Source organism: Eretmochelys imbricata, chromosome 8 (genome assembly GCF_965152235.1).
Source record: "Eretmochelys imbricata isolate rEreImb1 chromosome 8, rEreImb1.hap1, whole genome shotgun sequence".
NCBI lineage: Eukaryota > Metazoa > Chordata > Testudines > Cheloniidae > Eretmochelys > Eretmochelys imbricata.
Genome location: NC_135579.1, coordinates 23,409,603 through 23,437,057, shown reverse-complemented (window position 1 = coordinate 23,437,057; position 27,455 = coordinate 23,409,603). Strand labels below are relative to the sequence as shown.

General features: G+C 44.6%; 1 protein-coding gene and 1 non-coding gene across 2 annotated transcripts in view; both read left to right on the top strand.

Moving 5' to 3' along the window:
• The first annotated feature begins 5,568 nt into the window (after nt 1-5,568).
• The window catches only part of CCNJL (cyclin J like), a 47,794-nt gene continuing 25,907 nt past the window's right edge, over nt 5,569-27,455 (top strand). The window contains exons 1-3 of the mRNA XM_077824058.1: nt 5,569-5,778; nt 6,529-6,641; nt 20,034-20,244. Coding sequence (XP_077680184.1) covers nt 6,564-6,641; nt 20,034-20,244 — 289 coding nt within the window. The 5' untranslated portion in view covers nt 5,569-5,778; nt 6,529-6,563. The remainder of the gene's footprint in view (nt 5,779-6,528; nt 6,642-20,033; nt 20,245-27,455) is intronic.
• TRNAA-UGC (transfer RNA alanine (anticodon UGC)) lies at nt 21,200-21,276 on the top strand. The gene has a single exon. It is a non-coding gene; the product is annotated as a tRNA-Ala (tRNA).

Sequence of the window (27,455 nt, the reverse complement as noted above, 5' to 3'; positions counted from 1 at the left end):
GTGGCCTGCAGCGCATTGGAATTGTCAGCCCCAAGCTAAGCAGCTCCATGCCACCTAAACTCCCTCAGACATGGAAATAGTTGAGCACCTAAAAAACAGATTTTCAGAAATTGGCCAGCTGGGTAGGGAGCTGCCTAAACTAGCTAAAAGGAGAGAAGAGGCTAGGGACTTGGGCAACTGAGCAGCTGGCCTGCTGGTGGGCTCCACTCAGGAGCTTCAACTGCAAAACACTCCCTAGAATTAGGTACTTAAGACAGATCAGCTCCTTACTCATGCTCAGTACTTCTCTTATGCTTGCCCGTCCCTGTTGCTTCTGATTGTTGTGTGTAGGTGATGTGCTGCCTCTCCACATACTGGAAACTTGTGTGTCCAGCTCTCCTGTTGTGGGGTCTGCCTGGCATCAGATCTTAGGTGTGCTCAGTACATGCTCATGGGACCGGGCTCACTGGCAAGCTACCTCCACCAAGTTTAAAACTCCCACTTAAGGGCCTCCAGGGCATTAACTTGCACTAGGGCTCTGAGCAGCTTGTGAGCTGGGGGGCGATAGCAGTGTGGGTTGTTTTGAAAGTGCCAACCAGCAGAAATGCCGGCATCTCCGGGGGCTTGTGAGCTGCAGCTTGGGAAGTGTCAGAGGTGCCTACATGGTAGGCTTGGCACCTGTCCAGGCACCTAAATCCCTTCAAGTGCCCCTAGGGTGGTTGGGGGAGGAGGAGTATTTTGGACTGAAAATAAAAACTGTTCATAAAATGTTTATAATCTTTTAGACACTTCTAGTCATTTACCTTTACAGCTATATACATCTGGATTTTAAAGGTAGTAGAATGGCATTGATGTAAATATTAGACACCCCATAGCTGTATTAACAAAGTAGATAAAGAACAGATGAAGAAGAATAGGTCTATTGATACTTTAATAGTTCTCACATTTGTACCACTAGGGCAGAACTCAGGTGCTGATTCCGCATGGTACTTAATGTGCTGAATTTTGAGCCAGTGACAATAGAACTACTCAGATGCTTATTTTAGGCAAGTGTTGTAGTATTTTGGTACCTATTTAGCAGTCTGCTTAGAGATACTAAAAGAAGATAGGGGAGAGTTTCCGACGGGTAGTTAGCAGCCAACTCAGTTGAATTCTAACAGGCCATTAACAGTCAACTTCACCGAACATTAGTAGGATTCCTTTTGTTTTGCAGAGCAAGTTAATAAATCAAGCAGCCAAAGGATGCTCAACTTTTAGCATAAAAACAGCTGGGGCCTATTGTCTTAAACAGAACTGGTCAAAACTTCTCCACTGAAACATCTTCTAAAAAACAAAATGCTTTTCAACCAAAATGAATATTCACAAGAGTTTTCATTCTGGTTGAGTGTTTCCGCATGTCAAACTGGAAACTGAAAATTCTTCAATGAAGTGTTTTGTTTTCAAAAATTGAGTTTTTATGGAAAGCTCATTTGTTTTTAACTTTAAAAAGCCCCTATTTTTCCAATGGAAAAGCCAAAACATTGATAGGAAATCAAGAGGGATTTATATTTCCTATGAAAAACGAGTTTTCCCTGCCAGCCCTAGCTGTAAGAATGGAACCCCAGTTTCCCCAAGTGAGAGAATTCACAGCCTTGCCTTTTAGAATCCCTACTTGGAAATAATATTTTTCATATAGTTTTGATTGGGAACTAGATTTGGCAATAAACTAATGGGTGCACTGATGTATTGCTTGCAGGAATTACTGGTGTTCCTCCAAGCCAGTAGAGCAGAAAGCTAATAAAGTTGAAGGATTATAATGCAGTCAATTGCAATTTCTACTAGGGTGTACATAAAATCACAGCTTCCTAGATGTGGGGTCTGAGGAATAGATCCCAGCTCCCTGAATATGGAGCTCCAGGACCTGGGACATTGCACTAGGGCTATAAACCTAGGCCTCAGCTGTGGTTGCCATCTGTATGGTGTGCAGTGTTGTTGTAGCTGTATTGGTCACAAGATTAGAGACACAAAAAAGGGACTAACTTCCCTTGGTGAGAGAGATAAGCTCGAGCACTTACACAGAGCTGACCTGAAGAAGAGCTCTGCTTACAGTCAAAAGCTTGTCTCTTTCACCAACAGAAGTTGGTCCAATAAGAGATATTACCTCACCCACCTTGTCTCTCTGAGATGTGGAACAGTCACACCTCTCTGAGCTGAAAGAGAGCCAAAATCCTTATATTATGTTATTGCTCTATTAGCACCAAAGGTGTCCACATGTAATCGGGACCCCAGTATGTTTGGCATGATAAAGAAAACTTGTATAACAATACCCACCTCATATATAACAATTCTCATTGGGAGGTTTCAAAGCACTTTATAATGGAGCCACATACAACTATTCCCATTTTACAGATAGGGAAACAGACAAATTCAGCCTGGAGATAGCGAGTTTCCCTTACAAGCTTTCTCTCTCCTGAAGCCTATGGAAAACTTCCCCAAGTTGGGAACCATAAGACAATAAATTCAAAGCTCACCACTTCTGTTGATATTTTTCCTATACTTCATAACCCTTATTATTGAACAAGCCTTCATATCCTCTGCGAGGAGTCACTTACCAACTAGAGCACCCCTTCATGGCCAGGTGTAGTGTGTCTTCAACTCTAGCACCCTCCATCAACAGCCACTCAGAGCACGCAGTTTGCTCCTTCTCACCACTCAGGTCACTTGTAGTCCCACCCCTTCCAGATGAATTAAAAAAAGAAATCCAACATTTTATGCCAGGTCTTCAACCACATTCTGCATCAGGAGAGCTTTCCATCCCTTTCCCTGGGGCAGGTAAGGGAACCCAGGCCCCCCCTTCCTCTAGGTTTCAGCCCAGGGACCATGCTAAGGTCTGCTCCATCAGATGTATTGCTACATCCCTTAGCTACTTGAACTTCTTACCTTTATTGACCTCCAGGCCCCTCTCAAAGAGCAGCTCATTCCCGTGTTTATTCTTAGAGGTTCCAGGTGCTTACACTATTTCCTCCCAAACTGCACCCAGTGCTAAATCCTTCTCAGGGTACCTATTACCAACCCATCTCTGGCTGAGGTGCAGCCTTTTACCCCCATGTTGCAGCTTGTTAATCAAATAATTAGCCACAGGTGGAAAAAATAGTTGCTTTGAGTGTATCCATTAAGTAGCTGTTGCAGTCAGGGGCTATACAACCCATTATACTCCCCTCTGAAACAATTTCTATTCTCTCCACTTTCAGATAAGGCCCAGATCCTTAAAGGTATTTAGGCACATAACTCCCATTTATTTCAAGGGGAACTAGGTACCTAAACACTTTTGAGGATCCAGGTCAAGGTAACTTCCAATAGAGCTAGGATTAGAACCTAGATCCCTAGCCAAGTCCTAGTTGCACTACTCCAGAAAGAAGCTACAGGCTTGGTTAGCTTGTCTTTGACTACCACTCTCATCCTATGCTACCTTCCCTGAACCAGGAATAGCAACTAGGAATCATGACACCCAACATTCTACTTTTATCTAGCACAGCGGCTCCTAAACTATATGGGTTCACATACCATCTTCTTCAAAAATCGGTGTGAAGTGATTTGATGAAATATCAAGCTTACATACCACAGCACGGTTTAGGAACACCTGGTCTAGCAAATAGTTGTGTAACCCCCTGGAAAAGGATGATATAACAACTATAGGGGCTGACCCTTATAGAAGCTAATAACCTACTTCTGTTATCAGTTGCTCATTTAGTTTAATTAGTAGATGTCTGTGCTGTGATTTTGAAGGTCCTGGGTTCAAACCAAACTGATGAATCATGTGAGAAAAATAATATTTAATCATATAATTAAAGACCCATTGAGAAGAAGAATGATGAATTAAGGCTGCCATAGGTAACATTAACTCTAACATCTCCATTTTGAGTGCTTGACTTGCAACCTTCATATTCTGTTAACATAGATATATAAATACTGGGCTTTTTTTTATTTTTTAAAAATATCTATATCTATGATTCCCTCTTAAATTAACACTTACGCCTCAGGAAAGTGCTAATGCACTGCAGAGCCTTTAACCTGGAGGTTACAAGTTTGAACCCAGCCCAGTTCAGCAGCGACTAAAATATGTTCTAATCTAATGGATATTTAGTGGCACTTATATGAGATGAATTTGAAGGGTCTCAGTTCCAGTTCTCACATCACAAACTGACCACTGTGCTTTGCACTAATCAGCAGTGTGACCCATGAACCTCTTGGTGCCAACTGGAAGAGGGGATGAATAGATTTTTACAGGGATCTTCTGGGTCATATATCTACATAATATTTCACTAAAGGGTGACATGGGAGGTCTCTACCAAGAGCCAGTAGTACACTGGTTGTCATAATCACTGGGAAATGTATGGATGGGTAGCATCTAAGGCAGTGGTGGGCAACCTGCAGTCCGAGGGCCGCATGCGGCCCATCAGGGTAATCCACTGGCAGGCCTCGAGACAGTTTGTTTACATTGAGTGTCCGCAGGCACGGCCCCCCGCAGCTCCCAGTGGCCGTGGTTTGCCATTCCTGGCGAATGGGAGTTGCCGGAAGCAGTGGCCAGCACATCCCTGCAGCCCACGCCATGCCCTGCAGCTCCCATTGACTGGGAACGGCGAACCGTGGCCACTGGGAGCTGCGGGCAGCCGTGCCTGCAGACGGTCAATGTAAACACTGTCTCGCAGCCTGCCAGCGGATTACCCTAATGGGCCACGTGGGGTTGCCCACCACTGACCTAAGGAGTACTATCTGTACTGTGTATCTATACTGAAAATTATGTTCTTAAGGCAGGTAACCAGGAGGTGACATGTCATAGACAGGTTCCTTTCAAGCAGTGGGTAACAGATGCTTATCTCCCTGTCTGGTTATGTGTGTATGGGGCTTCATATGTCTCACAGTGGATGCCTACTTGCATACTCAGCTTTCAGGGGGGGGAGGGAGGAAAGTTTCTAGCCTTCACGCATCCCAAAAAAAGCACCAAAACATGAGCCCTAAAGTCTCAAAAGACTAGGGAGAGGGGCTAACCCTGGCTTCTGAATGGTTGTGGCTGGCAAAAGAGTGGTATGGCGGAAGCTTGCCCTGCTGCTGACTTTACTCCCCAGACTGCGTGATTATATGCAAATGTTTGCGAATATGCACATTAGCTCATCGCATGATTTGCATAAGACATTCACAGCCACCCACCCACCCAGGCCAGGGGCTTGGTGACCCTGGTGCAGCGAGCACTGCTGCAAGCACGTGGGCAGCCAGCTGCTGAGCCCCAGCAACACGCGCCGCCTTCCCGCGGGACACCCTCTCCCCGGGGCGCCCGCCGCCCGAGCCAAGCCACGCCTCACCTGCCGCTTCCCACAGCCTCACCGCGCAGGGGGCAGGAAACTACAGTCCCCAGAGTCCTTCGGGGCGGAGGCATGGCGCCTGCGCGGTGCGCGGCCGGTGTTGTAATCCCCCGCGAGCGCTGCTGCGCTCCCGTAGAGTGTCGGCAGCAGCAGTGACCTGCCGCGGGGACTGGGTGCAAGAGAACAACGGGGGAGGCTGGAGGGGTTGGGCGTTATAAAAGGGGGAGGGGGGGAGGCAGCGTCTCTTTCCCCTGCGTGGTGCACCCAGGGGACGTGGAGGGTGTGCATCCATCTCCCGTCTTTCCCTCCGACTTCTAGCGCCAAGGGCTGCCGGGGTCTGATCTCCCCCCTCTTGGCTGCAGTATTGGCCCTGCTGCTGTAGCAGCACCCGCAGGATGTTGGAGTAGGACAAAGGCTGCTGATCAGAGTGAGGGAGGCAAAGAGGAGGCAGCCGGCGAAGGTAACGCAAGTTGCATTTTTCAGGGTCCTGAGGTTGTGTAGCGTAGTTAATTAAAAGAGAAAAAAGAAATCTGCAGGCTGGAATGGCACATTCGCAGGGTATTAGAAACCCCAGTGTGACTGCGTTACACAACCAGCTGGGGAAGGCTAGATCCAATTGATGTAAAGTCAATTACAGGGCGCTTCTTGCCCTGATTTCATCAGGTGGGAAGAAGTCCCCCAGGATTTCTCTCGCTGGGACTCATTCCTCCCGTCCTCTGTCTCTCCTCCCGTCCCAATTTAAAAAACAAAAAAACTTTTACCTGGGAAAGGCAATTAGAAGGAAGAATAAAGGGTGTCTGAGGGTAAAGGCACCACTAATTTGTTTTATGGGAAGGAAGCAACAGTGTAAGCAACACTTCTGCTATTGGAGAAGCTCTCTGAAATTTTAAGTGATCCCGAGGACAATGCTGCTCCGAGATGTTTTGGAGCAAAACCCCTTGAAAGGCTTTGGCAATGTCCTACAACTGGCAAAACCTACAGGTCACAATCTGATCAGAAGTTTGGTGGCCTTATGATGACTCTGAATAACTTGTATTTTTGTCTCTTTGAAACAAGCTGATCCGTGATTGTTTTCAAGTGGTTTATTTCTAGAGAGTATTGTCAATCTGATGGCAAGCAACTAACACTAAAACAGCTACGAAAAACTGATGGCACTGGATTGGTTTGTAGAAGCTGCTTGATTGATTTATTTGGTTTGTTTCCTTTCCAGCAGAGTTACTAAATCCCACTCTTCCACACCTTTGGATGGGAAGAATGAGGATGGAAGAGCAGTGGTGGAAAGGGGAGCTGGCAGCAGACATTCATCAGACTCTGAGAATGAAGGTTGGACTTTAATTCCCTTCTCTCCCCTTCCCCTGTTCATTTTCGATTCAGCAAAAATGCTTTGGCACCCCTCAAGCATTATAAGGAAAACAAATGTTAAAGCTCTAAATTGTCAAGTAACTGTCTTCACCAATTGAGTTAATCAAAGAAGAAGCTACACTTAACCCTCTCTGTCCTATAAAAATGCTTTAATCATAATTTAGAGTCTGCAAAAACCTATTTACAGGCTAAAAATATCTGCCTGCTTTGGTTCAGCAGTTTTAATTCAGGCAAGCTGGTGATGAGACAATGTGTTTTAAATAAAAAGGGGATACTATTGCTGCGCTGCATCCAATCAAAAGATCTTGAGGTCTGAAGAAGTAACTCTGTTTTCAAACAAATACAGGTTGAGAGGCAGTTTTACTGCAGACACTTGTTTCTTGGCAGACTGCAGAGGAGTTGGGATAGTACAAATGCTGGCTGTAATTGTCTGCTTTGATAAAGCTTTAGCACTGCATCTACGTGTGCTCCTAAAGAAAAAAATCTTTGATATTAAAATACCTAAATGAGCAATATTTTGGCAGTATTTGAAGGGATTTATTGCTGTGCTTTGTCTTGTCCTCTTAATTTAAAAAAACTCTTGCTTTGAGCTGCTAGAAATAATAGCATTGTCTATTATTATTGTCTATTATAATGCATCCGATGAAAGCTTATGCTCAAATAAATTGGTTAGTCTCTAAGGTGCCACTAGTACTCCTTTTCTTATTGTCTATTTAGATGTTGCATTTCCTTAAGTACACTTCAAACATTAAAGAATTGCTAAATGCATTTAGCTGGGTAACATGAAAGAGAGATCACAGCAAAGATTAACTATCTGCACTTTACTCCCTTTCAAGTTACCCTTAACAAAATTAACACTTTGGATATTCTACTACTTTTGTCTCTCCAGCAGGCATTCAACAATAAATTACATCAGGTGACTTAATCATTATCAGGTCTTGGCAAGTGGGTTGTTTGTTCTCATGCAGTCACGTTGAGGGACAGGTCCTTCTGATTCTGAAATGGAGTGGGGGGATAATTGATGCAAGTAAATCTAGAACTACAGCTGTTTCTTTTCATGCAAAAGAAAACACTGAACTTGTTTATGAAGTTACTTAAAACTAATTTTTACTGAAACATACACTATTTGGCTTGTCAATTTCTTCTGAGGCTTGCATAATTTCTTAGCCATATTTTACCTCTTGTATATGTGGCTTAGAATTTGTCTTTAGCAAGTGCATACTATGTCCCCAAAGTAGGCTGAAGTTACATTGGACTATCCTAGAGTGCTAACATCTTTTCTTTGTTCATGTGTACCTATAGATGCCAATTGCTATGACAGGAATAGGCCTGGTTGTTTGAATTTGCAGGTGAAGCTGAAAAGGGGGGAAAATGAGCTTGTACTTTTCTTTTGCTACTTCCTTCATAAGGAAGGCCTGATCTGAACTGTGTGTCTTTGTGTTCTTGCATTAGAAGTTTAGGTCTTGCCTAGTTTGGAAGATTCTGGTTAAAGAATGAAATGATATTTAAGAGCTCAGAGTCTGAGTGTATTGAGAAAGAAAAGGACTGTCACGGCGTACAGTTTGAGTCTTTTTGTTAATGCCTTTAACGTTTTGGAAAAATGAATCCTTGAAACAAATGAGAGAGTAAAACAGACCGTCCTTCAGCATAACCAGCAAGATAAGAGTTGATATTAAAGTGGAAAAAATATCCGTAAACCCCTCCCCCCAAAACCCTTCAGGCTTTCTTTATACATAATAAAGAAGCAAAAAAGAGGATGCAAACCCAAGCTTTCTTTTTTAAATTGCAAATTTCCCTTAAAGAGAAATCTAAATGCTGGATTTGTAAACCCTGCAGTATTGAGGATTTGATGCCACCTGCTCATGCTTTTGAGGTGGGAGTTTGGAAGGAATCCTTCCTTTTTTAAAAAATAAATAAATAAAAAACAAAAAAACAAAACAAACATACATAAAAGGAATTTGACTTAGCATGTTTCTAGTCAAATAGAAGAAGCACATCTGATTTTGTTCTGGAAGAATACAATGTATTTAACTAATTAGCTTTCAGTGATGGGGAAATCTGCAAAAGCAGCACAGAACAAAAAAAGCATAAATATTGTTCTGCTTTTTTATGACAAGATTGCTGAGAGTCCTAATGGTATATTATGGTGCTGTGCTGTAGAAAATGGTAAAACAGATGGTGGTGCCCACAAAACAAAGCCTTTTTTTTTCTTTTTTTTTTTTTTTTTCCCCTCGATCTCTGAGTGATTTTTCTAAATACTTTCAGTTCTGTGGTCTGGCACAGCATGTTAATCTGGTCATGGATGGGGTGTAGGGGGAGGGAAGAACACACCAACAGATTAGTCTTGGTCTAAGCAGGTGAGTCTGAAACAGAAACAAACTATAATAAAGGTTAAGGAGGACTTGTGGCACCTTAGAGACTAACAAATTTATTTGAGCATAAGCTTTCGTGAGCTACAGCTCACTTCATCGGATGCATGTAGTGGAGAGTAAAGGTTGTATTTGGCACTGGGGAAAAATACACTTTATGTAGCCCATGACTTGCAGTGCAAATTTCTTGAAAGATTATCCCCCCTTCAGAAGAATGTACTTAAAGTTTGTATTTAATGCGGAGAAGACATTTCCCATCTAGCAACATAAGGATTTCTGAAGGAAAGTTTCTGAAAATGTTTAAAACAAGACATGTGGAGATCATTTTAATATTAAACCTAACTGAGCCTTCCTTTGGAAGTTTGGAACTATAAAATCACAAAAACCTGTAAGGGTGGTGGCATAATATAGCTGTGTCCATACTTAACATAGTGTGCAAAAACCTGAAATTACTGTACTCTGAGGATAATCAGGGGCTCTGAGAGCTGGTGTTACTGCATGAAAGACTCCAGTCCATGCTGTGTGTTCATTAGTTGTATGTAATGAATGAATGTGGTGCGCTTGAGGGCAGGCACCTGATGTACATAGCACACCTGAAGTCTTCTAGTGTAAATTGGGTTTAAAGGTTCTGGGAGGTTTTTTGCTGTAGAGATGGAGTGCTCATAAGGCAGAGGAAATAAATCCCTTGAGTTGGAATTCTAAGTTGGCTGGCTGGTCAGCAAGCAGTGTTGTGGTTGCTATGGAGGTAGCTTCTGCTAGGCTACACAGGGTTTGGTCTTGCAAGGTCTCGAGGGTTCTGGCCAGATCTAGAACACTTGTAAGCACATGACTAGTCTCAATGAAGTCAAAGTACAATACAAGTTTAATGGCTTCTCTGGTTGGGTGGGAACACTTAAGCCTTGCAGGATTGTGCCATGGAGGACTGCTTGAGGAGCTGGAAGGGCACTGGTGGAGTAGAAGGCAGAGCCTGCCCTGCAGTCTTCAGTGTTCTCTTCTACCCTGTTCATCAGCAGTACTATGCCAGGTGGGTTGAGTATATGTGCTGGTGCCCATGATGACCTTTCAGTAGCCTAGAGCCTGTGTAGTAGTGGTCAGTGGTGCAGGGACATCATGCTAGCAGGCTGACTTGCATTTTATTCATTCAGCTTTCAAGAGGTTTTTGGGACCTACCAAATGGATAGAATGTCACAGAAATTGGCCTTCTGATGCTTCCGTTCGATGTAAAAGTGTACCTCTGCTTTAGCAGGAATAAGTACTCTAGAAAGCTTATGCCCAAATAAGTTTTAGTCTCTAAGGTGCCACAAGTACTCCTTCTTTTTTCTAGAAAGAGAGAGAGTTTAAATAGCAAGTCAGCATTTTTCCTTGCACACAAGGGCTAAAAAGAGGAAAAAAATCTATTTAGGACATGGCCTGAGCTTGTTTTGGAAACAGAGTACTGAATTGTCCCCCAACCCCCAGCATTTGTGGTTATGTTGGCTTTCTTCCTTCCAGGATATGCACATTTCCTACAATTTAAAAGTACTCAGTAGATCTGCTTGTATTTCCTCCTTTATTCACCTCTTACATAGCTTCTCAAAGCAATGTGAGTAAGAGCAGGGCTGAATTTCACAAAGCCCATTGAGTGTGCAAGCTTTAAGAGTTTATATTGTAACTTAATCCTTCAAAGGCCGCCTTAATTGCTTTGCGAATGAGTGGTCTATGGGCTTTCCAGCCAGGTGGATAGTTGAACAGAGCTGATGCCTTCTGCTGAAAACAAACAGTTATGTGACTTTACATTTTTACAGTGTCTGGGGGATAGATATTTCCTCTAGGTAAAAGTTACTCCCCCAGATAACCCTGATAGTAATAAAACAAGTTGTCAGAAGTACTACAAGCAACAGGTTTATGGTCACCATTCTTCAGTAAAAACATACCCACCCCCACCTTTCGCCCAATGAATAGGGGGGAATGTTTCCCTGTGTTCTTTACACACATTCTCTGGAGCTCTGAAACACTTGGCTTCCCTGTTCTATTAATTAAGCAAGATCGTACTAAAAATGAGGCCACAGTAATTCATCATTTCAATTGTGTATCCTCTTAAATCCACTATTGTACTTTTTACCCCATACCTAATGTTATTTGATAGGTGCTTTTCAATAACTTACAATTGCTTGGCACAGATAATTGAATTCAGCGTTATACAAACATCACAACTGAGTAAATCAGGCAATTGGTTTTTTTTTTGTTTTTGTTTTGTCCAAAGGGATAGCTGGCACTAGGACATTGCAAAAGGCTGTGTAACTTTTCCAGATCTTGAAAGCAAAATCTAGAGGAGGATTTCTGGTATCCAGCATGTCTGAGACACAATTTATCTCTTCTGTTCATCTTGATGAACAGAAAAAATGTTAACATTTGCTTTTAACTTGCCCTTCTAGTTTAATTCAGTTGTAAAATGAAAGTAGGCATCACCAGCAGTGAGCAACTCATTGCGTTAGGGCCTCTAAAGGGATTGTCAGCCCAGCAACAAAAATGTAATCTGTCCACTTTAAAAACTCCAGCTTTTGAAACTTGTAACAATAGCATTACTGGTTTCTAGCTTTAGTTTGTTTATAGTATAGATGGCACCATATGTATGGAACTGAAAAGAACAGGTGTTCTAATAAAGTGCATGGTTATTCATGATCTTTTCTTTCTTCTTTCCTCAAAGTTGGAATCTCAGTTTTCACACTCCTTTCTCTGATCCTGCCTCAGATTAGCTGCTGAGCATTTGAATAATTTAAATTGAGTAAGGAGAATTTAATGAAACACTCTCTAAAATGCCAAAGCGAAACACATGAAGTAGTGGATTTTTAAACATAGTAGCAATTAAACTGTCTTTTGAAATTAGAATGTTTGGTAATATTGTGATTACACATGCCTGCTGTGGAGCATTCAAGCAGAAATACATCCTCTTACATAAGAACAGTGTGTTTATCTTCCTGTCTGTCTTCTTTAGTAGGCTGCAAACAGATTAAATTTTTGAATGTCTGAGCAGTGAAGTGTGCAGTTTTATCTGTGTATATTGAAAGGCATTGTCAGTGGGCAGAAATCTGGCAGTCCAGTACAAATATGAAGTGAAAAATACGATACACATGGTCAGAGGTAGCTTCCCCTCTGGATGAACGGGACAACATTATGAAAGTTTGGCTCTTCTCTGAAAGCAAAGACCTGGCAACTTGTTACCTAAGAGGAGGCAGTGTGATCTTTCTAGTAGATGAAGCGCTGGATTAGGACTCATTAAACCTAGACTCTGTTCCCAGCTCTGCCACTTGCTGCTAGGTGACCTTGGGCAAGACGTGTCCCTTGTTGTGCCCCAATTTCCCTGTTTGTAAAACGGGGATGATGGTACTGTGACCACCTTTTTAAAGCACTCTAAGGTCTGCTGATGAAAAGAGTTATCTAAGAGCTAAGGTGGTTTTCAGATCCTTTATTTTCTGACTTTGATTTACTCGTGTTAGCTTTATTGGCTTGGCCATGCTATAGCATACTAGGTGAATTACTACGAAGTTTTAATTAAATTTTGGAAAGAAGTCATCTTCAGGCTCTTTTCCCCACAGGCCTGTGTGAGTCTTCTAAACGACTCCCCGTTAGGGAAAAAAAACCTTTATCTGCAAGTCTGATGTGGAGTTGAGAGCCGTAATTAATTTGTAATGAAAGAGGTGCTGGGGCTCAAGCAATTTTTTTTACATTCAGAGCTGATGAATCAACCAGAGATGCTGGGGCTCAACCCTGGCTAGCCCTGGCACAAATTAAGCCCTGGTTTAGAGACATAAACATGGAACATCACTCTTCCAGTGATGCCATTTGAAGTCAGTAGACAAGAACCACGTGTTTGCATGAGTAAAGATTATTTAATTTAAATAGAGTTTGTCTTCTTTTTAAAACCGGTAGGTGCATGCAGTAATATTTGTCATTGCTTACTGGATAGGGGAAGTTCTGGTGTACTCCACTTAGAACAAGTTGTGTACTCTTCAAAAGGAGGTCTCCGCCATCTCTTTCAATTGTAGGAGAGTGTTAGTGCTGCATAGAATCCTATTTTTTTTATATGATATATAGTTTTGTTGACATTTGGGTGGCATACTTCACCAATTGGCAAGGGTAGTTCGTTGAACAATAGCTTGCACACAACCTTATCCATTGTTAGACTCTGTTGAAGGAGGGAGAAACTTGGCCCGTATACTTCTCAGAAAGAGCCCTGGGATCTTAAATTTCAAGAGAGCTGCATTTTGACATCCTGTTTAAAGGATAGCACTAATAGTTTAGTGTCCCTTCCAGTCCTGTGCTTAAGTGAGGGCAGTGGGGATGAACCCAGGTCTGTTATGAGACTCTAACCCCACAGTCTTCTAGAACTTTGCTTAGTTAGAAATGGGGGGGGGGGGGAGAAATACTGATAAAACTTATTTGCTTAATGGAACTGGAGGACTCATTTAAGCTTTTAAGTTATATTAATAATGTTTCTCTGCCACTTAGGCCCTATCTATTCTATAACAAATAGGTGACCTAGTTATAATAAGGCTAAAAGTTGACGTGTAGAGCGTATCTAATTGTGGCCCCATAACAAGGTTAAAACCCTGGACTGTCTCCCTAACATAGTTAGAACCCATCTACACTACAGCTTTGAACTGGTAGAGCAGTAGTGTAGCTGGAGTCTGATGCAGACTTGGGGTGGTGTGTGGGTGTGTGGTTTTTTTTTTTTTTTGGTGGACTTTCATGCACATTCCTGTCCTCTGACCAAACACATCCTGCTAGTTTAGTGGTGGGCAACCTGCAGCACACGTGCTGCACACAGCCCATCAGGGTAATATGCTGGCAGGCCATGAGACAGTTTGTTTACATTGACTGTCCTCAGCCATAGCCCCCTGCAGCTCCCAGTGGCTGCGGTTCGCTGTTCCCGGCCAATGGGAGCTGCGGGAAGCAGCAGCCAGCACATCCCTGCGGCCCACACTGCTTCCCGCAGCTCCCATTGGCCGGGAACAGCGAACCGCAGCCACTGGGAGCTGCAGGGGGCTATGGCTGAGGACAGTCAATGTAAACAAACTGTCTCATGGCCTGCCAGGATATTACCTTGATGGGCCGTATGTGGCTCACGAGCCACAGGTTGCCCATTGCTGTGCTGGTTCCTTCTGAAGTGTCATTGACCTGTCAGTTCTCTCTACCTCTTCCTGTTGGGGAGGTGGTTTGCATAATCTCTGCATTGTGACCAGCAAAATCCAAAAGCCTCAATTGTAACCCACTAACAAGCTTTCATAAACATAGTACCTGACTCTTAACCTTAATGACCTGTTCACTAAACTACTGCCAACTGTCTAATCGTAGAAACGCTTACCAGAATACTTCTGTAGATGTTTTTGTAAACTTAAAGGCACAACACTGCAGTTTGTGCAGAAGCTGAAGTTAGTTTCAGTAGGAAATAGCATGCCATCAATTGCAGAGTCCCCTCTTGAGTTTCATGGCCCTTTGTAACTAAGCATTCAGACTTCACTTAGTGTTGAAATACTGGCCAAAAATGGAAAGTTAGTTTGGAAGACAGGTAGTTTAGGTTAAATTTAAGGAACATGTGCCTCCCCCTTAAAAAGAACAGAAACTAAAGATCCCTAACTCCTCTTTGTGCTATTCTCCAAACGCTTCCTGACAAGAGGATTGTTTGTTTAAATAGTGTCAGTTACAAAGGAGTTAACTTTTCACCCCTGACTTTTCATGCTAATGCTCTATGCAGAAATTGAATTCAAGGAGAGAAAATGAGAACCTCTCCCCCAGCTAAGTAAGATAGAAAACAGGAAGAAGTTGAATTGTTGTGAGGGTGAACTTTTAAGGTAACCTTATCTAGGATTTTTTCCTTATCTGTAAACTATAGGCCAGGGTGGCCAACCTGAGCCTGAGAAGGAGCCAGAATTTACCAATGAACATTGCCAAAGAGCCACAGTAATATGTCAGCAGCCCCCCATCCGCTACCCCCCTCCAGCTCCTACCACCTCTCACCCACTGGCAGCCCCACCAATCAGCATGTCCCCCTCCCTCCCCACGCCTCCCGCCTGCTGCAGTCAGCTCTTTTGCAGTGCGCAGGAGGCTCTGGTGGGGAGGAGCGAGGGCATCGTGGGCTCGGGGGAAGGGCTGGAGTGGTGGCAGGACCTGGAGCAGAGCAGGGAGCAATGAGCACCCTCCAGCACATTGGAAAGTTGGCATCTGTAGCTCCAGCCTCGGAGACAGTGCCTATGCAAGGAGCTGCATATTAACCTCTGAAGAGCCGTCTGCAGCTCCAGAGCCACAGGTTGGCCACCCCTGCAACAGGCATTTCTGCTGTTGCTTAATTGGCAATAACCTTACCTTATTTCTTATGACACAGAGATTCTTGTTATAAGAAATCTGAGGATCCAATGCAGTAGGGTATTTACTGAGACATACTGTGCAAAGGAAAAGCCAGCATACAGAGAACTTTAAAAAAAACAAAAAAAAACAAAAAAAACTTGTTAGTTCTGACTCCCTGATTTGAATAAACTGTGGGAATTTTTATTATTGGTTTTCAGACCTGGCTGTGGCCCTAATGTAGATTTAGGCAACTTTCCACTGGATTAAATAGCATCCTTCAAATATAGCTGTAGTTTGTTTCACAATTACGTTTTAGAAACATAGTATTGAAACAGTCGTCTTTCAAGTATTGGTTTTCTTAATCTGACTGTCATCAGCAAATGGTGAGAGAGAGATGCTATCCTTGGATTAACTTCTGCCTGTCACAAAACAATAGAGGGATCCCAAGAATACTACTGTAAACTTTGTCCTCGCTAAAACTATTTTGTATATGTGTAAAATAATATATGCATATGTTAATGATCAGTCCCTGTTGCTATCTAAATTGCCTGCTTTGGCAGTTACACTGATTTAACTCTGTAAAACAGCAAATTCTGGTATGAGAGCAAGCATCCCAGGTTGTTGGTACATTTGTTGAGAAATGATAGCCAGGAGTATTTCTAGGAAATATTTTGTCAATTTATTTAAAAAAAAAAAACAAAAAAACAAAAAACAAGCTCGGCTGATGAATTCCATTTTGTTTACTTGAGCAGTGGTTTACTACCGCAACCATCACATAATTCACTAAATTTTCTGCTTGTATTGAGTCAGTTGCTGGATATTTCATGAATACCTGTAGTATTTGAAGAAAGGTAGAAGAGGAGCATGGCAAAGGAATTAAACATTGGAATTCTCTATCTTGGCATTTGGTATGTGGGGAAAGTCTAAGAAGCATATACCTCAACTGGAATAAATCCCTCACTGTTTATCTGGCTTTTTATTGACTACAAATCCAGATGCTCCTTCTCTTGAAGAGGGAAAATCTGCTCTTATTCTGTTAATGTTGTCACAACTGACCGAACTGTATGGTGCCAGTTCACCATAGAAATGCATTTTGATGCCGTTGTTATATAGATTTCTTCACAATGAAATAAATTTTAATAAGCATGTGGCTAACACTGGTGCAAAGTGAGTCAATGTTACCCCCTTACTATTAAATTTGACATGGTGGTTCCAGAGCTCTGGAGACAAACCTCCCACTGTATTTCTCATTTTATTAACAACTCAGGCACAAGCTCCTCTATTTCCGCAATCAGTTCTGAAGTGCCTTAGTCCAGACCAGTTTGAGTTCCATCCTTAGAGCTGTGATAGGCAAGACTTCACCTGACTCCTACTTAACTAAGGGCTGGCCTCCACTGGGAACTTATATCGGCATAGCTACGTCTCTCAGGGGTGTGAAAAAGCAGCTTTGCCTGCTGCTGTGAACTGTGTGGTGCGTGCTGTACATGGTGGGGGGTTTTCCTGAGACTAGGAATTCTGTGGCGCTTGAGGTGCATTTACAAGTACTGTTTGATTTCTTGACTGCTGGTGGGCATTCTGTAATTTGTGAGCTAATGAAGCTACTTTGAGTCTCCAAAAACAGAACGTTAAAGTTTAGTGCACAAAATCAAAGTGCAGATAACGTCATGCAAATTTCTAACACAATTTAACATGAGTGAAACCTTTTAAAATTACTATTGAAAAGGAAATAAACACGTCCTTTTTGTTTTCACAAGTGGATGTTAGTCCAGTGTAGCCTGCTGTGGCTGAGAAAACCATAGATTGGTGTATGTGAAGCTGAGGTTTGCCTTGCTTTTTCCCCCCAACGTGGAGTGGTAGGGGTAAGGATGCAGTTCATAATGCCAAGTGATATGTGGGGGAGCAGTGACCATGTAGTTCTCCAGTGACTGCAAAGGCTGAGTCTGATGTTTGGCCCTGTAGATCAACCAAGGTCTGCAGTGTTTTGGGTTTGCTGCCTGAAAAAAGCTGCTATTATCCTGGTGCATTTCCCTCTCCTTGTTCTGCTGGGACTCCTAGGCCTTTTGCCTGACGTTTTGTTTTGTATTGCATTTTTTTTTTTTCATGTTTTCGGTCAGATTGTCCCTACGTGCTCTGATGCAGCACTGGCTTGAAAGATCTCTCAGAAAATTCCTAGCTTGTCTTCTCTCTCCTTCTCATCAGGTCAGGTGTGAAGGGTGCATCCCTTAAGCTCACCATGCAAGAAGTTGCTAATAAAAATAGACATACCGTTGGATTTACAGTCACATCGGGAAGGGAAAGGTTTCAAAACTCCCTTCCCTTACTCCCATAAAAAATTTTAATTAGAGGTGCTTATTAACACTTCAGCTTTGGAGCACCTTGGGATAGCACTAGTCTTGTACTCCTGGTGAGTACAGCCTGGTGGGGGAGACTTTCTGTTGCATGAAGCTATAAAATTTGGCCCCCAATTCCGTGGTTAGGAGTATAGGGCAATGGCAATGAATATTGGCAGCCTAAGTGTCGTGACTTTAGCTGAGATCTCACTCCTAAGGGTCACAAAGGCACAGAGCCCAGTTCTTACTGGCCTCGCAAGGTCACCTGGGCCCGCCTGCTGCTAGCCTGTTGGCTGTGATGATGCCAGCCATACTCCTCGCAGAGTGGCATGGGTGTCCCATTGCGGAGGACGAAATAAGGCTGTCATCCCTAGAAACCTGCAGGAGAGGATTGCAAAGTATCTACATGAAAGTTTTTTTTCATCAAGCTCTCTCAGCAGGATAAAAAGGGTGTCCCTGTTCACATAAACAAGCACATGCCAACTCTACCTCTGTTGTACCCGTACCTCTTCTCATATGAGCAAAACAATGAAAAATCAATACCTATGTCTCATGAACTTGGGGCTGGGCACTATCTTTGGGTTTGAACATTGTAAGGAAAAATGTATACACACATTTACGTGAGATTCCTTCCTCTTCAAGCTTGTCTGTGTTCACCTGGCAGGACTGGCTAGACTGTGGTGGAGTCTCGAACAGGTCCTGGCTTGTGGCATGGCTGGAACCCTCAGACGCATCTTCTTCCTTCTCCTCATTGTTCACAGCAGAGGTCTTTGTCTCAGGCTCCTTGGAGGGATCTATGGTCTGTGGGGTGCTGGTGAGGTCTTCACCAGGTATGGCATGCAGCCTGTTGTAAAAGCAGCAGGTCTGTGGCTCAGCACCAGTTCTATAGTGGAGAATGGGGCATTGTGGGAAGGAAGCTGCTGAAGGACTGTTTGGACTGACACGTGTCACACAGTGTCTGCAGTTGCTCTGTATCAACCTGAGTAGGTTACCCATGGTTCCAAACCATTTAGGGAGGTGGTTTGACTGTCACTGTAATGGGACATTTACATCAGCTGGAGATTAATTTGCGTATAGACGCATGCACAAATAGGCCAAAATAGGTCATCTTGTGTTGACCTAACTTTGTAGTGTAGATCAGCCGTTACTTATGCAGCGAAGACCTATTCTAAGGCCTTGTCTACACTGGAAATTTTTACTAGTTGTGATTGCGTATTGTGGTAGTTCCTAAGAGTGTGTCATGGACCAGGATCCCATTATGGTAGGCGCTATACAAACACAGAACAAAGAGTCCCTGCCCCAAAGAGCTTACCGTCTAAGTATAGTCCCCTATGTCAACATTTCCATTTTAGTTTGGCTCTTAAACACCTTCTTAAGTAACCTAAACTGAAAACAGGCCCTTCTATACTAGAATAAGAGCATTTACTGAATTTTCCAGTGTAGTAGACAAAGCATGATAGAGGCAGTTGTCACTATTGTGGTATGTGTTTGGTTTCTAAGGATCTATGCACTTGTGCAGGGATCGGCAACCTTTGGCACATAGCCCATCAGGGAAAGCCACTGGCGTGCCGGGACGGTTTGTTTACCTGCCACGTCCGTAGGTTCGGCTGATCGCAGCTCCCACTGGCCGCGGTTCACTGCTCCAGGCCAATGGGGGCTGCAGGAAGCGGCATGGGCCAAGGGATGTGCTGGCTGCTGTTTCCCACAGCCCCCATGGAAATGGAAATAAACTGCTTTCTTTCTACTCAATGGCCTTTTTGTAGGGTACCACTACTCTGCAATATTTGGGTTTTAAACACAATACAATAATGCTTTTTTAATTTTGTAGAACAAGGAAGGAGTTTTGTTTTATAAAGGACCTAGCAAAGTGTAGGTGTTCTGTATGGAATGTGTGTGCATAAGAAATAAAATGAACCCCTGTGCCTTAAGAAATTATAGTACAGAACCTGACTTTGTCAGGTCAAATTTTGCACCAATGTCCCTTTTCAGTTATTCCTCATGATCATTTTTGTTTCTGAGTCTGGATAGTGTTGGAGCTCTCTTTATGGAAAGCAATAACTGGTTATTGCTGGGTTAAACCAGAATTTACCGTGCAAAATCAAGTACCTTAAGCCTCCTAAGGAAAATGAATGAATGACTCAAACATATTAGAAGTTAACTGACTTTCAAAACATGTTAGCACTAACACAGCTCTGCGTTCTGAGTAAATCTTATTGCTGTGGTTGCTAAGCATTTACCATCATAGGTGGCGGGTATTGGTTTGGGCATTCTGGTCGTTGAAACAAATACTCACTTTAATACCTCTCTCCCCTCCTGTTGTGTTCTTGTAGGAACTGAAACTGCCTGTCTATAAGGCCCATTCACCACAGATTGGGATGCGCCGCTACTTTACTGACCTCTTGACTGTCCTCAGTAGCCGCTGCAATCTCTGCCCTACAGCACGGCACCTTGCTGTCTACTTACTGGACCTCTTTATGGATCACTACGATATTACTGTCAAGCAACTGTATGTCATTTCGATTGCCTGCCTTCTCCTAGCAAGTAAGTTCACTGCTGCCTAGTAACATGCTTGTTTTTTTCTGATCAAGCAGATGGTTGCTTTTGTTTTATGTAACGCACAAGCTGCTATTCTCCATTCAACAGGGGATAATTTTAATGTAAGATATAACTTCTCCCGAAATTCATCAATTTGGGCCTGAAATTATGCCATGCTTGGCTTCCACTGAGACCAAAGAGAGCTGGGATCATTCAGTACATTGGAGAATAGGACCTCCTAATGTCTGAGCTGAAGGCAGTTACCAAAGCACACTGTGGCAGCTGTATGTGCTTGCCAATATACCTCTGAACCAACATTACGTGTTTTTAAAGTAGCTTTGTTTAGTAACTGAACTAAAGAACAAGTTGAATTGTTAATCTCTTGCATTTCAGGGAAGTTTTTAAGAAGTGATCTTAAAGAAAGGGATTTTTAACTTGGCAAAGAAGTTCAGGGTTCCCAGCCAATAGCTCTACATAAACCCTAAACTCTTGTACCATTGGAGAACTTTTGCTTACAGTGATGTCTTCATAGATCCGTTGATGTAGACTTGAGTGAGAACCTGGCTAGAAAATTTATAAGCACAGAATATGTACTAAAATGTTACACAGCAACTGGTGTCCATTTGATTAACGTGACACTGTCCTACTTGTTCAAGATGCTTGGTCTGTCTTGAAAATGAACCCGTGACAAAGAGAACTATTTGTTCAGCCCCATCTCTGCGCTCAAGGCTATGCAAATGGTGGATGGCACTGATGTAGCCACAAGGATCCTACTTATGGTCTCTCCTGAAATGGATTGTGCTAGGATAATTTTACCATACAAAGGACACTTAAGGCCTCATAACACTATGGTGGAACAGACAACAGATTTTGGTATATGTTTCTAAATCTAGAGAGGTGTTGCCCCTTTTTCCTAGCTCTGAAAAAGGTGGAGATTGTTGTATCATTTTAGAAATATAGAGGAGCTGGGATGTAGCTCAGTGGTAGAGCACATGCTTTGCATGTATGAGGCCCTGGGTTCAATCCCCAGCGTCTCCAAGTTCTTTGGGGGGAGGGATAGCATTGGTCTGCTAAACCCAGGGTTGTGAGTTCAATCCCTGAGGGGGCCATTTGGAATCTGGGGCAAAAATTGGGGGTTGATCCTGCTTTGAGCAGGGGGTTGGACTACATGACCTCCTGAGGTCCCTTCCAGCCCTGGTATTCTGTGGTTCTATGGGTATGTCTACACTACGAAATTAGGTTGAATTTGTAGAAAGCGGTTTTATACAGTTGATTGTGTGTGTCCCCACAAAGTGCTCTAAGTGCATGTAGTCAGCGGAGTGTGTCCACAGTACCGATGCAACCGTCGACTTCCGGAGCGTTGCACTGTGGGTGGCTATCCCACAGTTCCCGCAGTCTCCACCACCCATTTGAATTCTGGGTAGAAATCCCAGTGCCTGATGGGGCTAAAACATTGTCGCAGGTGGTTCTGGGTACATATCGTCAGGCCCCCGTTCCTCCCTCCCTCCCTCCCTCCGTAAAAGCAAGGGCAGACAATGATTTTGTGCCTTTTTTCTTGAGTTACCTGTGCAAATGCCATACCACAGCAAGCACGGAGCCCGCTCAGCTAACTGTCACCATATGTCTCCTGGGTGCTGGCAGACGTGGTATTGCATTGCTACACAGCAGCAGTTAATTGCCTTTTGGCAGCAGACAGTGCAGTATGACTGGTAGCTGTCATCAACATAGTCCTGGGCGCTCTTTTAATCGGGCGCCTGGGCAAACATGGGAGTGACTCAGCCAGGTCATTTCCCTTGTTTTGTCTCGTAGCGATTCAGTCCTACCGGCAGTGCGCTGTCTTTTAACCTCCAGCCAGCAGAAGACGACGGCTAGTCGTCATACTGCACAGTCTTCTGCCGAGCACCCAGGAGGAGATGATGGCTAGCAGTCGTACTGCACAGTCTGCTGCCAGCAAGATGCATAAAGATAGATGAAGTGGCTCAAAACAAGAAATAGACCAGATTTATTTTGTATTCTTTTTCTCCTCCCCTCTGTGAAATCAATGGCCTGCTAAACCCGGTTTTGAGTTCTATCCTTGAGGTTTTGAATTCTATCCTTCAGGGGACCATTTCTCACAAACCACCTCCTTTGTTGATTTTAATTCCCTGTAAGCCATGTCATCAGTCGCCCCTCCCTCCGTCAGGGCAACGGCAGACAATCGTTCCTCGCCTTTTTTCTGTGCAGACGCCATACCACGGCAAGCATGGAGCCCACTCAGATCACTTTGGCAATTAGGAGCACATTAAACACCATGCGCATTATCCAGCAGTATATGCAGCACCAGAACCTGGCAAAGTGATACCGGGCGAGTAGGCGACGTCAGCGCGGTGACATGAGTGATGAGGACATGGACACAGACTTCTCTCAAAGCATGGGCCCTGGCAATGTGGGCATCATGGTGCTAATGGGGCAGGTTCATGCGGTGGAACGCCGATTCTGGGCTCGGGAAACAAGCACAGACTGGTGGGACCGCATAGTGTTGCAGGTCTGGGATGATTCCCAGTGGTTGCGAAACTTTCGCATGCATAAGGGCACTTTCATGGAACTTTGTGACTTGCTTTCCCCTGCCCTGAGGCGCAAGAATACCAAGATGAGAGCAGCCCTCACAGTTCCGAAGCAAGTGGCAATAGCCCTGTGGAAGCTTGCAACGCCAGACAGCTACCAGTCAGTTGGGAATCAATTTGGAGTGGGCAAATCTACTGTGGGGACTGCTGTGATGCAAGTAGCCAACGCATTCAAAGATCTGCTGATACCAAGGGTAGTGACCCTGGGAAATGTGCAGGTCATAGTGGATGGCTTTGCTGCAATGGGATTCCCTAACTGTGGTGGGGCCATAGACGGAACCCATATCCCTATCTTGGCACCGGAGCACCAAGCCGGTGAATACATAAACCACAAGGGGTACTTTCCAATAGTGCTGCAAGCACTGGTGGATCACAAGGGACGTTTCACCAACATCAACTTGGGATGGCCGGGAAAGGTACATGACGCTTGCATCTTCAGGAACTCTGGTCTGTTTCAAAAGCTGCAAGAAGGGACTTTCTTCCCAGACGAGAAAATAACCGTTGGGGACGTTGAAATGCCTATAGTTATCCTTGGGGACCCAGCCTACCCGTTAATGCCCTGGCTCATGAAGCCATACACAGGCAGCCTGGACAGTAGTCAGCAGCTGTTCAACTACAGGCTGAGCAACTGCAGAATGGTGGTAGAATGTGCATTTGGACGTTTAAAGGCGCGCTGGTGCAGTTTACTGACTCGGTTAGACCTCAGCAAAGCCAATATTCCCATTGTTATTACTGCTTGCTGTGCGCTCCACAATATCTGTGAGAGTAAGGGGGAGACGTTTATGGCAGGGTGGGAGGTTGAGACAAATCGCCTGGCTGCTGGTTTTGCACAGCCAGACACCAGGGCGGTTAGAAGAGCACAGGAGGGTGCGGTGCGCATCAGAGAAGCTTTGAAAACCAGTTTCATGACTGGCCAGGCTACGGTGTGAAAGTTCTGTTTGTTTCTCCTTGATGAAACCCCCCGCCCCTTGGTTCACTCTACTTCCCTGTAAGCTAACCACCCTCCCCTCCTCCCTTCGATCACCGCTTGCAGAGACAATAAAGTCATTGCTTCACATTCATGCATTCTTTATTAATTCATCACACAAATAGGGGGATAACTGCGAAGGTAGCCCAGGAAGGGTGGTGGAGGAGAGAAGCACCAGGAGGGGTGGTGGAGGAGGGAAGGACAAGGCTACACAGCACTTTAAAATTTTAAAACTTATTGAATGCCAGCCTTCTGTTGCTTGGGCAATCCTCTGGGGTGGAGTGGCTGGAGGCCCCCCCACCGCATTCTTGGGCGTCTGGGTGAGGAGGCTATGGAACTTGGGGAGGAGGGCGGTTGGTTACACAGGGGCTGTAGTGGCAGTCTGTGCTCCTGCTGCCTTTCCTGCAGCTCAACCATACGCTGGAGCATATTGGTTTGATTCTCCAGCAGCCTCAGCATGGAATCCTGCCTCCTCTCATCACGCTGCTGCCACCTTTCTGCTTCAGCCCTCTCTTCAGCCCGCCACCTCTCCACCTGATCATATTGTGCTTTCCTGCACTCTGACGTTGTCTGCCTCCACGCATTTGTCTGTGCTATGTCAGTGTGGGAGGACAGCATGAGCTTGGAGAACATTTCATCATGAGTGTGTTTTTTTTTTTTTTTTTTGCCTTCTAATCTTCACTAGCCTCTGGGAAGGAGAAGATCTTGTGATCATTGAAACACATGCAGCTGGTGGAGGAAAAAAAAAAAGGCAGCGGTATTTAAAAAGTCACATTTTCTAGAACAATGGCTACACTCTTTCACGGTAAACCTTGCTGTTAACATTACATACATAGCACGTGTTTTCGTTCCAAGGTCGCATTTTGCCTCCCCCCACCGCGTGGCTAGTCCCTCACCTCCCCCTTCCCCCCCCGCTCCCCATGGCTAACAGCAGGGAACATTTCTGTTCAGCCACAGGCAAACAGCCCAGCAGGAACAGGCACCTCTGAATGTCCCCTTAAGAAAAGCACCCTATTTCAACCAGGTGACCATGAATGATATCACTCTCCTGAAGATAACACAGGGAGATAAAGAACGGATGTTGTTTCAATGCCAGTAAACATACACTGCAATGCTTTGTTCCACAACGATTCCCGAGTACGTGCTACTGGCCTGGTGTGGTAAAGTGTCCTACGATGGTGGGTGGAATAAGGCTGCCCTCCCCAGAAACCTTTTGCAAAGGCTTTGGGAGTACATCCAGGAGAGCTGCAAATGCCAGGGCAAATTAATCATTAAACATGCTTGCTTTTAAACCATGTATAGTATTTTAAAAGGTACACTCACCAGAGGTCCCTTCTCCACCTGGCAGGTCCGGGAGGCAGCCTTGGGTGGGTTTGGGGAGAACTGCCTCCAGGTCCAGGGTGAGAAACAGTTCCTGGCTGTTGGGGAAAACCGGTTTCTCCGCTTGCTTGCTGTGAGCTGTCTACAACTTCATCATCATCATCTTCCTCGTCCCCAAAACCTGCTTCTGTGTTGCCTCCATCTCCATTGAAGGAGTCAAACAACATAGCTGGGGTAGTGGTGACTGAACCCCCTAAAATGGCATGCAGCTCATCATAGAAGCAGCATGTTTGGGGCTCTGACCCGGAGCGGCCATTTGCCTCTCTGGTTTTCTGGTAGGCTTGCCTCAGCTCCTTAAGTTTCACGCAGCATTGCTTCGGGTCCCTGTTATGGCCTCTGTCCTTCATGCCCTGGGAGATTTTGACAAATGTTTTGGCATTTCAAAAACTGGAACGGAGTTCTGATAGCACAGATTCCTCTCCCCATACAGTGATCAGATGCCATACCTCGCGTTCGGTCCATGCTGGAGCTCTTTTGCGATTCTGGGACTCCATCATCAGCTGGCTGTATTTCAAGGAATCCCTGTTGAGGTTACAGGGACAAACCATCCCGATGTGTCGAAAGAATAGTAAATATGGCAGGTGACCAGCTTGGCTTAACGGTGAAATCCTAGCGGATCTTAAACATAAAAAAGAAGCTTACAAGAAGTGGAAGATTGGACATATGACCAGGGAAGAGTATAAAAATATTGCTCAGGCATGTAGGAATGAAATCAGGAGGGCCAAATCGCACCTGGAGCTGCAGCTAGCGAGAGATGTCAAGAGTAACAAGAAGGGTTTCTTCAGGTATGTTGGCAACAAGAAGAAAGCCAAGGAAAGTATGGGCCCCTTACTGAATGAGGGAGGCAACCTAGTGACAGAGGATGTGGAAAAAGCTAATGTGGTCAATGCTTTTTTTGCCTCTGTCTTCACTAAAATGGTCCGCTCCCAGACTGCTGCGCTGGGCATCACAACATGGGGAATAGATGGCCAGCCCTCTGTGGAGAAAGAGGTGGTTAGGGACTATTTAGAAAAGCTGGACGTGCACAAGTCCATGGGGCCGGACGAGTTGCATCCGAGAGTGCTAAAGGAATTGGCGGCTGTGATGGCAGAGCCATTGGCCATTATCTTTGAAAACTCTTGGTGAACGGGGGAAGTCCCGGATGACTGGAAAAAGGCTAATGTAGTGCCAATCTTTAAAAAAGGGAAGAAGGAGGATCTTGGGAACTACAGGCCAGTCAGCCTCACCTCAGTCCCCGGAAAAATCATGGAGCAGATCCTCAAAGAATCAATCCTGAAGCGCTTACATGAGAGGAAAGTGATCAGGAACAGTCAGCATGGATTCACCAAGGAAAGGTCATGCCTGACTAATCTAATCGCCTTCTATGATGAGATTACTGGTTCTGTGGATGAAGGGAAAGCAGTGGATGTATTGTTTCTTGACTTTAGCAAAGCTTTTGACACGGTCTCCCAATGTATTCTTGTCAGCAAGTTAAAGAAGTATGGGCTGGATGAATGCACTATAAGGTGGGTAGAAAGTTGGCTAGATTGTCGGGCTCAACGGGTAGTGATCAATGGCTCCATGTCTAGTTGGCAGCCGGTGTCAAGTGGAGTGCCCCAGGGGTCGGTCCTGGGGCCGGTTTTGTTCAATATCTTCATAAACGGTCTGGAGGATGGTGTGGATTGCACTCTCAGCAAATTTGTGGATGATACTAAACTGGGAGGAGTGGTAGATACGCTGGAGGGCAGGGATAGGATACAGAGGGACCTAGACAAATTGGAGGATTGGGCCAAAAGAAATCTGATGAGGTTCAATAAGGATAAGTGCAGGGTCCTGCACTTAGGACGGAAGAACCCAATGCACAGCTACAGACCAGGGACCGAATGACTAGGCAGCAGTTCTGTGGAAAAGGACCTAGGGGTGACAGTGGACGAGAAGCTGGATATGAGTCAGCAGTGTGCCCTTGTTGCCAAGAAGGCCAATGGCATTTTGGGATGTATAAGTAGGGGCATAGTGAGCAGATCGAGGGACGTGATTGTCCCCCTCTATTCGACATTGGTGAGGCCTCATCTGGAGTACTGTGTCCAGTTTTGGGCCCCACGCTACAAGAAGGACGTGGATAAATTGGAGAGAGTCCAGCGAAGGGCAACAAAAATGATTAGGGGTCTGGAACACATGAGTTATGAGGAGAGGCTGAGGGAACTGGGATTGTTTAGTCTGCAGAAGAGAAGAATGAGGGGGGATTTGATAGCTGCTTTCAGCTACCTGAGAGGTGGTTCCAGAGAGGA